Here is an 18291-nt window from a genome sequence, read left to right on the forward strand (position 1 = left end):
ACTTTCGTTTCTGTTATCTTACTCGTGGCATTTCGTATTCCCGTAAGAGAAACAGAAAATAGAACTGACAGTTTCAGAGAAGTTGACAGTTGGGTTGGGCGTGTAACTGTGTTCATTTCAGCCAGGTAAGTGTATGTGGGAGGTGTGTACTTTACAGCTTATACCACATTCCCCCACTGTCTCCACCTGCCACTCATTGTGGTGGAAGGCAAACTTTAACTTTAGGCTTATTATAGGTTAAAAGAACATATGTTATATTTGGGATTACACTTTCTTAGTAAACTACAGGTTCTAGTACTTGTGTGGGGTTGAGTCCCATCCGAGGAGCGGGTTAGGCGTCTGACTTTGTCACAAAATGTGTGCCACCTGACTCAGATGTCCAGTTACATAAAGCTCCATGGTGGAGGCACTCGTGTCAGGCTAGTAGACCTGTTTACCTAAAATCCCCATGCTTGTATCAAGTTTAGGACAAGGACTTCAAAACAAAATGTGTACCTCAACCTATTTTTAAAAAGGTGTCATTACATAGTGCCCTAATAAAAAAGTGGGATGGTTTCTTTTGGATGAAAATTCATCAGTTGATGGTGTGTCTGAAATAGTTTATGCTTATAAAAGATACCTTTGTGGAAAAAAACAAAAACACTCTTGGTGTTTTTATGCTATGGTGTGCATAACATTGGTACAAATTGTTATAACTAAATTCAGTTTATAGACTGGCCATATTAGCAATATTCATGCAATATCACAGCGGGGAACACCAGAAATGGGCTTCACACATTGTACACTGAGGTCCCAGTATATCTGTGTTTCAGCAGCTAGAGTTGCTATGAAATAAAAAATACTGCCAATTTGTTTGCAACCCTTCAGACTCCAAACAGTATAGTACCTGGAAATCACCTGGGATTTTATTTGCAGATGATGTTGAAATTGCAGAAAATCAACTTACCAGCCCCTTAAGGGGGTTGGAAGGGAGGTGGAAAGGCTGCAGGTGTGGATGGACAAGCCCATGGATAGAGCAGATCAGCATGACTACTTGAAACGTGACTCAGTTGTAAGTATGGCAGACAGCTGAGCTGTACACACGTATAATCTCTCTCATTTATAAACTCCCTGTTAAACTCTCTCCCTTAATCTATATACCAGGTACAATATTTTCCTGTGATAAGTGCCCTGTTTGGTGAGACATTGGAAAGTTTGCACTTATTGACACCATACTTGTGTTAAGCTGGTTTTAAAAAACTGAAATGAACAAACTTAGTTTAGATGCTAAGTGAAACTGAAACCATCTCAGTAATAATATATGTCTCTTCGGTATTCATACACACATTCTGTATTGCTGTTTTCTGTGCAAGATGTGTAATAAACACACACACAAAATAGGGAAAGTCAAGTTCACTTTGGCGTTGGCTTGTTGGTTGCTTGTGGATCAGGTTTGTTGATTATGAGCTTATGTGTCCCAAAATGATAACGATTATTTAAGAATGACCATGATTAGTTGAGGCTGTTTCGTGAGGTAGTGAAATATATGGTATCCACAGTACGGACATGAAATCTATAGTAATGGGTCTATGCATATATACTAGAAGTAAGGGTAATCATTTTTTCACCTGAATATAATGTATTTTTGTTATTACTGATATTTTTGTAAGTTTTACTGCCAGTATTGCTGTTTTGTTTATTTAATATGCTGTTACCAACAGCTTTAGTATGCAGAAAAGATATGTACAAATTTATTGTTATGTGTTTCATAATTTGCCGAATATATTGGAATTCATTATCTTGTAATTTTGTTGCAGCCGTGAGATATAAATTCTGCAGTGACTGCATCCCCACTTATGTCCTCTCAGTCAAACATTTGTCATGAGTGCAAATGTCCTTAAAAAGTCATACAGGCTATTTTACCACTTATTATGCTGCAACCATGAATTCCCAGTGATGTTTTACAACCTGCTCAGAAGCTATAATTCAGACATTATTCACCAACAACAAATTCCCCAAATGGAATTAATACATGTCATATATTATCTAATGAGGAGGAAAGGATTTAATGTTTAGTTTTTTATTACTCATTTGAATTCAGTATTAAAATATTTCATGTAAGTTAGGCAAACAAGAACAAAACAATTAAATCTTCAATTTGAACAAAACTATAAAAAAAAAATAACCCAATTTGCCTGCAAAGAGGCCCTTGTTTTGAATCACAGATCAATCCCTGGTTTCCAGTCAGACTGACTTGTCAAAGTTTATCTGAACTGTTATAATGAGTACACAAATTCCTGATCACGCAAACACTGTGATAGCTGTATGTGATCGTGCTGACGCTGGTGTAATAACCGTTTAAAATAGACCCTCTGGTATCAGTAGGCCAGATACATGTTGATAGGGCAAGGAGATATGGCATCATGCCACCTGGCAAAATGTCAGCTATTGTTTGTTATCATAGATTAATACTCTGTGGGGAATATCTAGTGTCGTTAGTAGATCAATTGGCCACATAACCAAACCAGGGTTTGAAATACCCCATATATTAGGGTGCCATGGCACGGTAAATATTGAAATGGCATGGATAAAAATGTTCTCGGTGCCCTTATGGCACGCCTAATTATTTTTAGAGACATAACTCACCTTTAGTCATTTAATTACCAGCACCTTGAGCATGCACTAGAGCGTGGATATGTGCGCTATATAAATATCCTATAATAATAATAATAATAATAATAATAATAATAATAATGATGGCATGGTTCGTTGCTTTTACTACCGTCTCCGACATGCCTGTGGCTTTGACTCCGAAGTCCATCCATGCTACGACCCTGAACATGTCCAGGGGAGCCTTCATATTCTCCGGAAAGTTCTTGGTGGGTTCGACTAGGCAGCGTTTCCTGGGAGAAGTCCCATTCGCTGTCTGGGCTGCGTGTAGAGGGGGCAAGGGCCCTGAGCTGATGATGAGCCTTACCAGCCTAACTGTGCCAGGATCACCCGAACCCTCTCTGCTGCATATTGTCTTTAATCTGTAAAACATAATAATAATTCCTGGATAGAGCTGTGCCTGAAACTAAGATCATCAGGGAGTCCAGTGTCAAAACGGCAAAAGACAATTTGGAGAAACTTAAAATTGCAGTACAAGACAACAAAAGAAAAGGTACTTCTTCAAATTGTCGATTCCCTTAAGGCAAAAATAGAAGTTTGGACTGAAAGAAAAAAAAAATGGGAAAAGAAAAATAAATTCATCAAACAAAATAAACTTTTTAGAAATAATGAAAAACACTTCTACAGGCAACTGAAACCAAAGGGTGATGGTGAGCATGATTAACGGCCTTCCATGGATGCCAATGAAAGGTTCTGGAAACAGTTGTGGTCTATACCCGGCGACTGTAACCTTGAGGCACCATGGGTCCGTGATTATGACCATGCAATTCATGAGAAAGTAAATAGGTCGTTTGTCTGTTACATCTCACCAGATTGCCTGAAAAGTGTCATCAAAAAGTCCAAATCTAATACAGCTCCAGGGCCTGATGGCATTCAAAACCGGTATTGGAAACTGTTCCCCTGTGTCCAAACACCATTACTTCACTGTTTCAATTCTCTTGTGGACACAGGTGATGTTCCTCCATGGTTCTGCAAAGGTCGCACAATACTCCTTCCCAAGAAAGGACACTTGACTGATCCCAAAAACTTCCGCCCTATCACATGTTTGAATACACAATACAAAATATTCACAGGGTGTTTAACAAACCTCGTGTCATCTTACTGCTCTTCCAATGATATAATTTACAGAGAACAGAAGGGGTCGAGAAAGGGATGTTGGGGGTGCAAGGATCAACTTCTTGTACAAAAAATGATTTTGGAAGAGGCTAAAGCATATCACCGCAACCTCTCCATGTGCTGGATTGACTACAAAAAAGCATACGACTCTGTTCCTCACGAATGGATTCTGAAGTCTCTTCATTGTATTGACCTCCCTTTACTCAAGTCTTTAATGAGTTGCTGGTCGACAAAACTTGAGATGTACTCGCAAGGGCAGGTGCAGACTTCGGAATCCATTCCAATCAGAAGGGGAATTTTCCAGGGGGACTCCTTTAGTCCTTTGCTTTTTTGTTTGTCTTTAAATCCTTTGAGCTTTCTGCAAAACGGAGAGGAGGGTTACCGTCCCGGACCTCCTCAGCACAGATCCTCAACACCTCTTACTCATCTCCTCTACATGGAAGATATCGAGCTCATTGCCAAAGGAGATTCCAATTTGAAAGAGCAGGTTCTCCTTGTCGAGTCCTTTTCTAATGATATTGGCATGAAATTTGGACTCGACAAATGTAATACTCTTCATTTGAAACGTGGCAAGGTAGTTAATGATGGGTCGGTCAGGTTACAAGGGGGAGGAGTTATTGAGCATCTTGTGGAAGATCAGGGCTACACCTATCTTGGAATGCAAGTTCGAGACAAGGTCCAGAATGCCCAAATTCAAGAAAAACTTCGGGCCGAGTACAAATCTCGTTTAAAGAAAATCTGGAGCTCAGAGCTAAATGCTTGTAACAAGGTCAAAGCCACCATTACTTTTGCTGTGTCAGTCCTCTCCTATTCCTTTGGAGTAGTTGGCTGGACGAAACAAGACATCCAGAGCCTTAACCGCCTGACCAGAAGGATCATGTCTGATAACAGAGCCCACCACCCTCGTTCCTCTCTTAACCGTTTATATATGCCAATCAATTCTGGTGGTCGAGGTTTGATTAATGTGGAGGCTCTTCATGACAGAATTGTATTGTGTACTTTTGCACATATTTATTTATCGGATGATCCTCTGGTGATGCATGTGAAGACTCATGATGACAGCAACGAATTCCACACCTATTTTAAGCGTGCCAAGGCTGTTGGACAGAATCTGAAACTCGAGGTTGACTTTGCTGATGGCAATGTACTGCTGGACGATACAACGATGGGAGTAAACCAGATGAAGTCCTTTACCAAGTCTGCCAAGAGTCGGTCTTTTGTGGAGAAGCTTTCTTCTTGCATCGTGTGTACATGCAGTGTGTTGAACAGAATAGCAATCCCACCGACTCCTTCGCCTGGATGAAGTCGGCTGGTCTTAAATGTGAAACTGAGGGCTTCCTTTTTGCTTCTAAGGACCAGTCACTTCCCACTCGTAATCGCCTAAATGTGATTCTTAAAGAGAATATTAACATGAAATGTCGACTTTGCAATGAATTTACAGAGACTGTGGAACACCTTGTCAGTGGATGCCCTTCCTTGGCACAAACAGCATATCTTAAACGACATGATGGCATAGCTCGTTGCTTTTACTACCGTTTCCGACATGCCTGTGGCTTTGACTCCGAGGTCCATCCATGGTACGACACTAAACATGTCCAGGGCGTCATGGAAAATGATGCTTTCAAACTTCTCTGGAATAGGCCTATATACAGCCTCAGAAGAATTCCAGCTAACAAACCTGATCTTGTCCTTTTTGATAAAGCCAATGAATTTATTTAAATCATAGAATTTTCTGTCCCTTTTGACACCAATGTGATTGGCAAGATTAAGGAAAAGCATGATAAATATGCGGACCTCTCCTTTGAAATGTCTCGCTTGCATCCCAAGTACACTGTCGTCAGGCTCCCCATTGTTCTCGGTGTCCTTGGTTTGGTACCTCCTGATCTCTTGGCGCAGATCAGGAGAGTGCCTGGGTTCTCCACCGGGAGTACAGCTCTTCTGAAACTCTGGGTAATGCAGAAGGCTGCAGTGTTGGGGAGCCTTCATATTCTCCGGAAAGTTCTTGGTGGGTTCGACTAGGCAGCGTTTCCTGGGAGAAGTCCCATTCACTGTCTGGGCTGCGTGTAGAGGGGGCAAGGGCCCTGAGCTGATGATGAGCCTTACCAGCCTAACTGTGCCAGGATCACCCGAACCCTCTCTGCTGCATACAATCTTTAATCTGTAAAAAATAATAATAATAATCCCCAAACAAAACACTAAGCAAATGACAAACATGCAAAAACATTTATTGACTTTTACGCCCAGGAAATCACTGGAATTATGATGGATGATATAGATAAATCTGGTCATTTAGAGTGTTGGGAGTACTAATACATGTAGTTCAGTTGGAAATTGTGTATGTAAGATATGTTGAACAAGATAACCTCTCACACAATTCTTAGCTTTTAAAGGTGTTGGGAAAGTAGAACAAATGAAACATAAGAAAGCCATAACAGAAGACATATCAGTGATAACAGAAAACTGGTTACATTTGCTGTTTTCTGACAATAAATTTCAAAAGATCATCCTTTCTACAGTCATTTATTCTAAAAACACGTGGGCACACCTGATTTCTGAAAGGCACACCTAAAATATTTGCCTGGTGCCCTAAGGCACACTTAGAGAGTAGAGTATTTCTATCCCTGCAAACTCTTGTTTCTCATTACTTGTATTTCATAAATGGGTAATTATTTACAGTCTTCATTGTAATGTTGCATTGGTTTTCATTTTAACCACTACACCCTCAATTCAAATATTACTGTCTGCATTCTAAACAAAGATTGGGGACAATTTCAAGACCTTGCATTCGTAGATTTGACTAATGTAGAAATATACCCTCCACATGACCTTACAGAGATTGTTTGTGTGGAAACAAAATGAAGGAAGAGTAAAATGAAATCTGACAATGAAGCTCTTGGAGTACGTTACGAGGAACGTGAAGCTGAATTTAAACTTGTGCTGGTATCCTTCAGTGATATCACCCTTTTTCTATTATTTTTGGGGTATGATCTGTAGGGCAGCCATTTTGACATTTTGTAGAAAATGTAGTTTTGTTCAGCTCATATATTGGGGGTCTACATGTCTGTTCCAGAGTGGTTTTTGATAGTTGTCCCCCGCGGCAACGCGGAACGGGGGACTATGTATTCAGCGGGGTCCATATCGGTACGTACGTCCCGATTTTTGTTAACGCGCCATCTCATGAACTGTTGTACCCAATGTCTTCAAATTGGTGACAGCCTACATTGGGGGATTAAGCAGACACCAGTCTATTTGGGTGACCTTGACCTTATTTGCAAGGTCACCACAACGCTTTGACCACTTTTCAAACTCTTCTTAACGCGATATCTCATGGACTGTTGGTGATACCAAACTTGGTGACAGCCTACATTGGGGAATTATGCCGACAACAGTTGATTTGGGTGACTTTGACCTTATTTTCAAGATTACCACAACGCATTAAGTACTTTTCAAACTTATTTAAACGCAATATCTCATAAAACAATGCACCCAATGTTTTCAATTATGTCGACAGCCAACATTGGGTGATTGTGCAGACGCCAGTCATTTTAGGCATCTTGTATTTGACCAAAAAATATAAAGTAGTAAATATAGATATTCCATTCCATAGCGGCAGGGGACATTGCCATATCAGTGGCAAACACTTGTTAATATTATATTAACCCAAGTTTGAACTTTGCACTTCAGCCAACCTGCAAGCACAGACCATAATAAGTTAAATTTGTATGGACCTTTTTCAGGCTTTATTTTCAAACTCTAAATAAATTTGCAATATGTGTATACTTAATAATGGTTCTCAAAACATATGTTCTGTTTTTCGCAGTATCTTAAAATGTGGTTTGTGTTTGACAATTGCTCTTGGCCCTGTTCCTAAATTCTCATGATGATTTTCAGGGAGAATATCCTGTCCTGTAGGTGTGTTCTGTGTAGGCTACCGACGCCTCTCACTGTCTTGTGGCATGTATCCTGTCCTCTAGCTGTGTTCTGTGTTGGCTACGGACCCCTTTGACTGTCTTGTGTCATGTATCCTGTCCTTTAGATATGTTCTGTGTAGGCTACAGACCCCTTTGACTGTATTGTTGCATGTATTCTTTCCTCTAGATGTGTTCTGTGTTGGCTACAGACCCCTCTCACTGTCTTGTGGCATGTATCCTGTCCTGTAGATGTGTTCTGTGTTGGCTGCAGACCCCTCTCACTGTCTTGTGGCATGTATCCTGTCCTGTAGATGTGTTCTGTGTTGGCAACAGACCCCTATCACTGTCTTGTGGCATGTATCCTGTCCTGTAGATGTGTTCTGTGTTGGCAACAGACCCCTCTCACTGTCTTGTGGCATGTATCCTGTCCTCTAGGTGTGTTCTGTGTTGGCAACAGACCCCTCTCACTGTCTTGTGGCATGTATCCTGTCCTGTAGATGTGTTCTGTGTTGGCTGCAGACCCCTCTCACTGTCTTGTGGCATGTATCCTGTCCTGTAGATGTGTTCTGTGTAGGCTACAGACCCCTCTCACTGTCTTGTGGCATGTGTCCTGTCCTGTAGATGTGTTCTGTGTTGGCTACAGACCCCTCTCACTGTCTTGTGGCATGTATCCTGTCCTGTAGATGTGTTCTGTGTTGGCTGCAGACCCCTCTCACTGTCTTGTGGCATGTATCCTGTCCTGTAGATGTGTTCTGTGTAGGCTACAGACCCCTCTCACTGTCTCGTGGCATGTATCCTGTCCTGTAGATGTGTTCTGTGTTGGCTGGAGACCCCTCTCACTGTCTTGTGGCATGTATCCCGTCCTCTAGGTGTGTTCTGTGTTGGCTGCAGACCCCTCTCACTGTCTTGTGGCATGTATCCTGTCCTGTAGATGTGTTCTGTGTTGGCAGCAGACCCCTCTCACTGTCTTGTGGCATGTATCCTGTCCTGTAGGTGTGTTCTGTGTTGGCAACAGACCCCTCTGACTGTCTTGTGGCATGTATCCTGTCCTGTAGGTGTGTTCTCTGTAGGCTACAGACCCCTCTCACTGTCTTGTGGCGTGTATCCCGCCCTGTAGGTGTGTTCTGTGTTGGCTTCAGACCCCTTTGACTGTCTTGTGGTTTGTATCCTGTCCTCTAGGTGTGTTCTGTGTTGGCAACAGACCCCTCTGACTGTCTTGTGGCATGTATCCTGTCCTGTAGGTGTGTTCTCTGTAGGCTACAGACCCCTCTCACTGTCTTGTGGCGTGTATCCCGCCCTGTAGGTGTGTTCTGTGTTGGCTTCAGACCCCTTTGACTGTCTTGTGGTTTGTATCCTGTCCTCTAGGTGTGTTCTGTGTTGGCTACAGACCCCTCTCACTGTCTTGTGGCATGTATCCTGTCCTCTAGCTGTGTTCTGTGTTGGCAACAGACCCCTCTCACTGTCTTGTGGCATGTATCCCGTCCTCTAGGTGTGTTCTGTGTTGGCAACAGACCCCTCTCACTGTCTTGTGGCATGTATCCTGTCCTGTAGATGTGTTCTGTGTTGGCAACAGACCCCTCTCACTGTCTTGTGGCATGTATCCTGTCCTGTAGATGTGTTCTGCGTTGGCTACAGACCCCTCTCACTGTCTTGTGGCATGTATCCTGTCCTGTAGATGTGTTCTGTGTTGCCTGCAGACCCCTCTCACTGTCTTGTGGCATGTATCCTGTCCTGTAGATGTGTTCAGTGTTGGCTGCAGACCCCTCTCACTGTCTTGTGGCATGTATCCTGTCCTGTAGATGTGTTCTGTGTAGGCTACAGACCCCTCTCACTGTCTTGTGGCATGTATCCTGTCCTGTAGATGTGTTCTGTGTTGGCTGCAGACCCCTCTCACTGTCTTGTGGCATGTATCCCGTCCTCTAGGTGTGTTCTGTGTTGGCTGCAGACCCCTCTCACTGTCTTGTGGCATGTATCCTGTCCTGTAGATGTGTTCTGTGTTGGCAACAGACCCCTCTCACTCTCTTGTGGCATGTATCCTGTCCTGTAGATGTGTTCTGTGTTGGCAACAGACCCCTCTAACTGTCTTGTGGCGTGTATCCCGTCCTGTAGGTGTGTTCTGTGTTGGCTTCAGACCCCTTTGACTGTCTTGTGGCATGTATCCTGTCCTCTAGCTGTGTTCTGTGTTTGCTACAGACCCCTCTCAATGTCTTGTGGCATGTATCCTGTCCTGCAGGTGTGTTCTGTGTTGCAACAGACCCCTCTTACTGTCTTGTGGCGTGTATCCCCTCCTCTAGGTGTGTTCTGTGTTGGCAACAGACCCCTCTCACTGTCTTGTGGCATGTATCCCGTCCTCTAGGTGTGTTCTGTGTTGGCTTCAGACCCCTTTGACTGTCTTGTGGCATGTATCCTGTCCTCTAGCTGTGTTCTGTGTTGGCTGCAGACCCCTCTCACTGTCTTGTGGCATGTATCCTGTCCTGTAGATGTGTTCTGTGTTGGCAACAGACCCCTCTCACTGTCTTGTGGCATGTATCCTGTCCTGTAGGTGTGTTCTGTGTAGGCTACCGACCCCTCTGACTGTACTGTTGCATGTATCTTTTCCTCTAGGTGTGTTCTGTGTTGGCTTCAGACCCCTTTGACTGTATTGTTGATATGTTCTGTGTAGGCTACAGACCCCTCAGACTGTATTGTTGATGTGTTCTGTGTAGGCTACAGACCCCTCTGACTGTATTGTTGATATGTTCTGTGTAGGCTACAGACCCCTCAGACTGTATTGTTGATGTGTTCTGTGTAGGCTACAGACCCCTCTGACTGTATTGTTGATATGTTCTGTGTAGGCTACAGACCCCTCAGACTGTATTCTTGATGTGTTCTGTGTAGGCTACAGACCCCTCTGACTGTATTGTTGATGTGTTCTGTGTAGGCTACAGACTCCTCTGACAATGTTGGTGCATGTATGTTCTTCCTCTAGATGTGTTCCAATGGCCAACAAGATCCAACATCTATCTTCCGTACTTTGATAGATGACATCAAGAATTTAGATGATGACAGGGTGCACTATTTTGCAAAACTGGCAACCATCATTCCAAGTTTACAAGGTAAGTGTTTTAGGTATTAATTCCAGGTTTTTCAAGATTTGAGCTGCTGATTCCAAGAATACAAACTAAACATTTGAGGTGTTAATTACCTGATAAAGTTTTAATGAAAAGCAACCAGTTTTATATAATGTCAGCCATGAGTCTATTCCCAGTAGAAATATGAAATGACTACTTTTTACTGACATCTTTAGATACATTTAAAAAAAGAAAAAGTCCAGTCTCAGCACACTTTTATGAATGGATAATGGAAAATACATGATGAGAGAACATATAATAGCTAAAGAAGGTTCATTAGCTGGCAAAATGTTTTTTCAGTTTTCATGTCTATTTACGTTATTTGCTTGTGACCATGACCAAAGTGATGGTATGCATTTCAAGGATGAAATATATTTATTTATATTATGTTATCTACTTATTTGTATTGTAGCATATTGCAAAATGTATTTTATCAGAAAAAAACTTTACATACCTGCAATCTGCCCCAAACATAATTAGCATCAGCTTTGGAGGTGCTACCTAAAAGTTAATCTGTCTCACAGTCCCTGAACCACAGTATTTTCCCTACTGCCAAGCCCTCTCTGCAGTGCTAAAGCCCTAAATAAAGCAAGTCTAGAATTCCTCAGGTTCAGGATCTCTGGTCTGCCTGAGGCTCCTTTTCAATTTAGATGGGCTTGTTTGTTACTATCAAAATTATATATATTCAGAGACTAAGCCTTAGTCTACCTAAAATTTGATTTTGAATATTGGCTATCCAGCATGGCCATATAACTGTAACTGAGGCAACATGCAAAAGATCCAATCATCTTTATTCAGGAATTCTTTTCTTGAAAGTATTGACTCAAAATTGATTCATTAATGGCCAATAATGTGTAATATCTTTTCTTTCGTTGATTTGTTGCAATGCCCAAGATTTGGTAGCTTTACATAGTGGGACACCAAACAGAAAAGAGCATATGTGTTGGTTCTTCAGACAGCACACACTGTGATGGCATCGACATCCCAGAATATTCGCAGTTCTGGACCCAAGTGTTGGACCTCCTTGTCAAACAGAATGAATGGCGGGGTGTGGATCTTCTTATCCAGCCAAGGAATGGACCCTGGTCGCCACTTGACGGCCGAGCGGCCACCCTGCCAACAGCAGATATACGTATATCCACTATGCTTGGGTCCATGAGTGATGTGGACTTGCATGGCTTTGGTGTCCGACTTGCCATCACTCTCTTGAAGAAGGGCACACCTCTTGAGAGTATTGTAGATGAAGACGAAGAACCGCTAATGATAGCGGCTGTCAGATCAGCTACCAGATCAGGTCAGTGGACCCTTGAAGATCCGGGTTAGAATATTGATCTTCAGTAACCCATGCTCGTCGTAAGAGGCGACAAACGGGATCGGGTGGTCAGGCTCGTTGACTTGGTTGACACATGTCATCGGTTCCCCATTGCGGAGATCGATGCTCATGCTGTTGATCACTGGTTTGTCTTGTCCAGACTTGATTATTTACAGACCGCCACCATATAGCTGGAATATTGCTGAGTGCGGCGTAAATCTAAGCTCACTCACTCAGGTCAGTCGGCTCACTGCAGAATCATGTGTCATGATGTCATGATGTCCAATTTGCATAACAACCAGAATTTCTGTTTTGTCCTCTACCATGCATGCGTCCTCTCCTTTCCGTCCCATCTGGCCCTGCATGTACGTCTTTTTCCCTCATGTTTTTATAAAAATTTAATTACCCTCCTTCCCTCCCTCCCTACATTTGTTCTTTTTGTTTGCTAAAAGCTCCGTAAAACCAAACTCAGTCAGTCTTTTTCTTCATTTTGTTTTCTTCATCAGCCTCTTGACACTTTGTTTTGCCTGAATCAACTTCCATATTTTATGTGTCAGACTCACAGCTCTGTTATTACTTTGAGACATGCCATGATGATGGTGTCTGTGTTTTTTTAATATTTTAGGTCGGTCTTGGTCTGTGTGATATTTTTCACCTCAGCGAATTGTATACCTATCTTAAAATCCACCATAATTGCCAAATAAGTTCATCTCTTTGAATTATCATTTATTAATATTTCCAAAATTGCTGACCTCTTCCTTTAGTCAAAATTGCTGACCTCTTCCTTTAGTCAAAATTGCTGACCTCTTCCTTAAGTCAAAATTGCTGACCTCTTCCTTTAGTCAAAATTGCCTTTTTGCCGCATTTCAGTAAATGGGCTGTTTTCAGCTGAGCATAATTGACTTACCATTGTTTTACAAAATTTGGATTTTGACTAGTGAAGAACTGTTATCTTGTTTATCATTTAACAATGCTTGATCTGTATTGCATTACATAAAGTCTCCTGTCATGGATATTGAATATTACTGACTTTTCAACACCATTCAGATGACAAAATATTTCATGAAAGAAATATAGACAAGTGTCCTGTTTGACAAAGCCATCTTTGGCCTATGACTATTTAAAGGCATTGTTAACGAATATGAGTTCCCATAACTTAAGAGGTTTGGTATGATTCCCTGACCAGTAACCTTGATATATATACTGACATTGAAAATAGTATTATGGCTCCTATGTTATATTAATTAAAACACATGTGTGGCCATGTCATCTAACGCACCATGATTCACTGTTCAGATCTGTCACTCAGGCATGCCAGAAACCTTTAGTTGTGGGTTCGAATCCTGGTTTGTATCAGTTTTGTTTTAAGGTTTATCAGCACCTTTCGCTTAGTCATGAGTTTATCCAAAGTGTAAATATATGAGACGTTCTCTCTATTCAATGATACTATTGTCCACAATATCTATGCAAGAAATATAATGTAAGCTATAATATAAATATTTGAGAACTTCTCTCTATTCACTGATACTATTGTCCACAGTATCTATGCAAGAAATACATGTGTATAATGTAAGCTATAACATAAATATTTGAGGCGTTCTCTCTATTCACTGATACTATTGGACACAGTATCTATGCAAGAAATATAATGGAAGCTATAATATAAATATTTGAGACGTTCTCTCTATTCACTGATACTATTTTTCCACAATATCTTTGCAAGAAATATAATGTAAGCTATAATATAAATATTTGAGACGTTCTCTCTATTCGATGATACTATTGTCCACAGTATCTATGCAAGAAATATAATGTAAGCTATAATATAAATATTTGAGACGTTCCCTCTATTCACTGATACTATTGTCCACAGTATCTATGCAAGAAATACATGTGTATAATGTAAGCTATAACATAAATATTTGAGGCGTTCTCTCTATTCGATGATACTATTGTCCACAGTATCTATGCAAGAAATATAATGTAAGCTATAACATAAATATATGAGACGTTCCCTCTATTCACTGATACTATTGTCCACAGTATCTATGCAAGAAATACATGTGTATAATGTAAGCTATAACATAAATATTTGAGGCGTTCTCTCTATTCACTGATACTATTGGACACAATATCTATGCAAGAAATATAATGTAAGCTATAATATAAATATTTGAGACATTCTCTCTATTCACTGATACTATTGTCCACAGTATCTATGCAAGAAATATAATGTAAGCTATAACATAAATATTTGAGACATTCTCTCTATTCGATGATACTATTGTCCACAGTATCTATGCAAGAAATATAATGTAAGCTATAACATAAATATATGAGACGTTCCCTCTATTCACTGATACTATTGTCCACAGTATCTATGCAAGAAATACATGTGTATAATGTAAGCTATAACATAAATATTTGAGGTGTTCTCTCTATTCACTGATACTATTGGACACAGTGCCATGACGTTCTCTCTATTCACTGATACTATTGTCCACAGTATCTATGCAAGAAATACAATGTAAGCTATAATATAGATATTTGAGACGTTCTCTCTATTCACTGATACTGTTGTCCACAGTATCTATGCAAGAAATATAATGTAAGCTATAACATAAATATATGAGACGTTCCCTCTATTCACTGATACTATTGTCCATAGTATCTATGCAAGAAATACATGTGTACAATGTAAGCTATAACATAAATATTTGAGGTGTTCTCTCTATTCACTGATACTATTGGACACAGTGCCATGACGTTCTCTCTATTCACTGATACTATTGTCCACAGTATCTATGCAAGAAATACAATGTCAGCTATAATATAGATATTTGAGACGTTCTCTCTATTCACTGATACTGTTGTCCACAGTATCTATGCAAGAAATATAATGTAAGCTATAACATAAATATATTAGACGTTCCCTCTATTCACTGATACTATTGTCCACAGTATCTATGCAAGAAGTACATGTGTATAATGTAAGCTATAATATACATATTTTAGACGTTCCCTCTATTCACTGATACTGTTGTCCACAGTATCTATGCAAGAAATATAATGTAAGCTATAATATAAATATTTGAGACGTTCTCTCTATTCACTGATACTATTGTCCACAATATCTATGCAAGAAATATAATGTAAGCTATAATATAAATATTTGAGACGTTCTCTCTATTCACTGATACTGTTGTCCACAATATCTATGCAAGAAATATAATGTAAGCTATAATATAAATATATGAGACGTTCTCTCTATTCGATGATACTATTGTCCACAGTATCTATGCAAGAAATATAATGTAAGCTATAATATAAATATTTGAGACGTTCCTCTATTCACTGATACTATTGTCCACAGTATCTATGCAAGAAATACATGTGTATAATGTAAGCTATAACATAAATATTTGAGGCGTTCTCTCTATTCGATGATACTATTGTCCACAGTATCTATGCAAGAAATATAATGTAAGCTATAACATAAATATATGAGACGTTCCCTCTATTCACTGATACTATTGTCCACAGTATCTATGCAAGAAATACATGTGTATAATGTAAGCTATAACATAAATATTTGAGGCGTTCTCTCTATTCACTGATACTATTGGACACAGTATCTATGCAAGAAATATAATGTAAGCTATAATATAAATATTTGAGACATTCTCTCTATTCACTGATACTATTGTCCACAGTATCTATGCAAGAAATATAATGGAAGCTATAATATAAATATTTGAGACGTTCTCTCTATTCACTGATACTATTGTCCACAATATCTATGCAAGAAATATAATGTAAGCTATAATAAAAATATATGAGACGTTCTCTCTATTCACTGATACTATTGTCCACAGTATCTATGCAAGAAATATAATGTAAGCTATAATATAAATATTTGAGCATTTCCCTCTATTCACTGATACTATTGTCCACAGTATCTATGCAAGAAATATAATGTAAGCTATAATATGAATACTTGAGAAGTTCTCTCTATTCACTGATACTATTGTCCACAGTATCTATGCAAGAAATATAATGTAAGCTATAATATAAATATTTTAGACGTTCCCTCTATTCACTGATACTGTTTTTCCACAATATCTTTGCAAGAAATATAATGTAAGCTATAATATAAATATTTGAGACGTTCTTTCTATTCGATGATACTATTGTCCACAGTATCTATGCAAGAAATATAATGTAAGCTATAATATAAATATTTGAGACGTTCCCTCTATTCACTGATACTATTGTCCACAGTATCTATGCAAGAAATGCATGTGTATAATGTAAGCTATAACATAAATATTTGAGGCGTTCTCTCCATTCGATGAAACTATTGTCCACAGTATCTATGCAAGAAATATAATGTAAGCTATAACATAAATATATGAGACGTTCCCTCTATTCACTGATACTATTGTCCACAGTATCTATGCAAGAAATACATGTGTATAATGTAAGCTATAACATAAATATTTGAGGCGTTCTCTCTATTCACTGATACTATTGGACACAGTATCTATGCAAGAAATATAATGGAAGCTATAATATAAATATTTGAGACGTTCTCTCTATTCACTGATACTATTGTCCACAATATCTATGCAAGAAATATAATGTAAGCTATAATAAAAATATATGAGACGTTCTCTCTATTCACTGATACTGTTGTCCACAGTATCTATGCAAGAAATATAATGTAAGCTATAACATAAATATATGAGACGTTCCCTCTATTCACTGATACTATTGTCCATAGTATCTATGCAAGAAATACATGTGTACAATGTAAGCTATAACATAAATATTTGAGGTGTTCTCTCTATTCACTGATACTATTGGACACAGTGCCATGACGTTCTCTCTATTCACTGATACTATTGTCCACAGTATCTATGCAAGAAATACAATGTCAGCTATAATATAGATATTTGAGACGTTCTCTCTATTCACTGATACTGTTGTCCACAGTATCTATGCAAGAAATATAATGTAAGCTATAACATAAATATATTAGACGTTCCCTCTATTCACTGATACTATTGTCCACAGTATCTATGCAAGAAGTACATGTGTATAATGTAAGCTATAATATACATATTTTAGACGTTCCCTCTATTCACTGATACTGTTGTCCACAGTATCTATGCAAGAAATATAATGTAAGCTATAATATAAATATTTGAGACGTTCTCTCTATTCACTGATACTATTGTCCACAATATCTATGCAAGAAATATAATGTAAGCTATAATATAAATATTTGAGACGTTCTCTATTCACTGATACTGTTGTCCACAATATCTATGCAAGAAATATAATGTAAGCTATAATATAAATATATGAGACGTTCTCTCTATTCGATGATACTATTGTCCACAGTATCTATGCAAGAAATATAATGTAAGCTATAATATAAATATTTGAGACGTTCCCTCTATTCACTGATACTATTGTCCACAGTATCTATGCAAGAAATACATGTGTATAATGTAAGCTATAACATAAATATTTGAGGCGTTCTCTCTATTCGATGATACTATTGTCCACAGTATCTATGCAAGAAATATAATGTAAGCTATAACATAAATATATGAGACGTTCCCTCTATTCACTGATACTATTGTCCACAGTATCTATGCAAGAAATACATGTGTATAATGTAAGCTATAACATAAATATTTGAGGCGTTCTCTCTATTCACTGATACTATTGGACACAGTATCTATGCAAGAAATATAATGTAAGCTATAATATAAATATTTGAGACATTCTCTCTATTCACTGATACTATTGTCCACAGTATCTATGCAAGAAATATAATGGAAGCTATAATATAAATATTTGAGACGTTCTCTCTATTCACTGATACTATTGTCCACAATATCTATGCAAGAAATATAATGTAAGCTATAATAAAAATATTTGAGACGTTCTCTCTATTCACTGATACTGTTGTCCACAATATCTATGCAAGAAATATAATGTAAGCTATAATATAAATATTTGAGACGTTCCCTCTATTCACTGATACTATTGTCCACAGTATCTATGCAAGAAATGCATGTGTATAATGTAAGCTATAACATAAATATTTGAGGGCGTTCTCTCATTCGATGAAACTATTGTCCACAGTATCTATGCAAGAAATATAATGTAAGCTATAACA

General features: G+C 38.9%; 1 protein-coding gene across 2 annotated transcripts in view; it reads left to right on the forward strand.

The window, feature by feature from the left end:
• Window positions 1-18291, forward strand: part of LOC124274233 — a 26573-nt gene continuing 8282 nt past the window's right edge. For both annotated transcript variants that reach the window (XM_046709572.1, XM_046709574.1), the window contains exons 1-4: window positions 1-125; window positions 916-1051; window positions 10645-10771; window positions 11742-12080. In XM_046709572.1, the coding sequence (XP_046565528.1) occupies window positions 995-1051; window positions 10645-10771; window positions 11742-12080 (523 nt within the window). In that variant the 5' untranslated portion in view covers window positions 1-125; window positions 916-994. The remainder of the gene's footprint in view (window positions 126-915; window positions 1052-10644; window positions 10772-11741; window positions 12081-18291) is intronic.

This window comes from Haliotis rubra, unplaced genomic scaffold (assembly GCF_003918875.1).
Source record: "Haliotis rubra isolate DU_JTF1 unplaced genomic scaffold, ASM391887v1 Scf189, whole genome shotgun sequence".
Taxonomy (NCBI): domain Eukaryota; kingdom Metazoa; phylum Mollusca; class Gastropoda; order Lepetellida; family Haliotidae; genus Haliotis; species Haliotis rubra.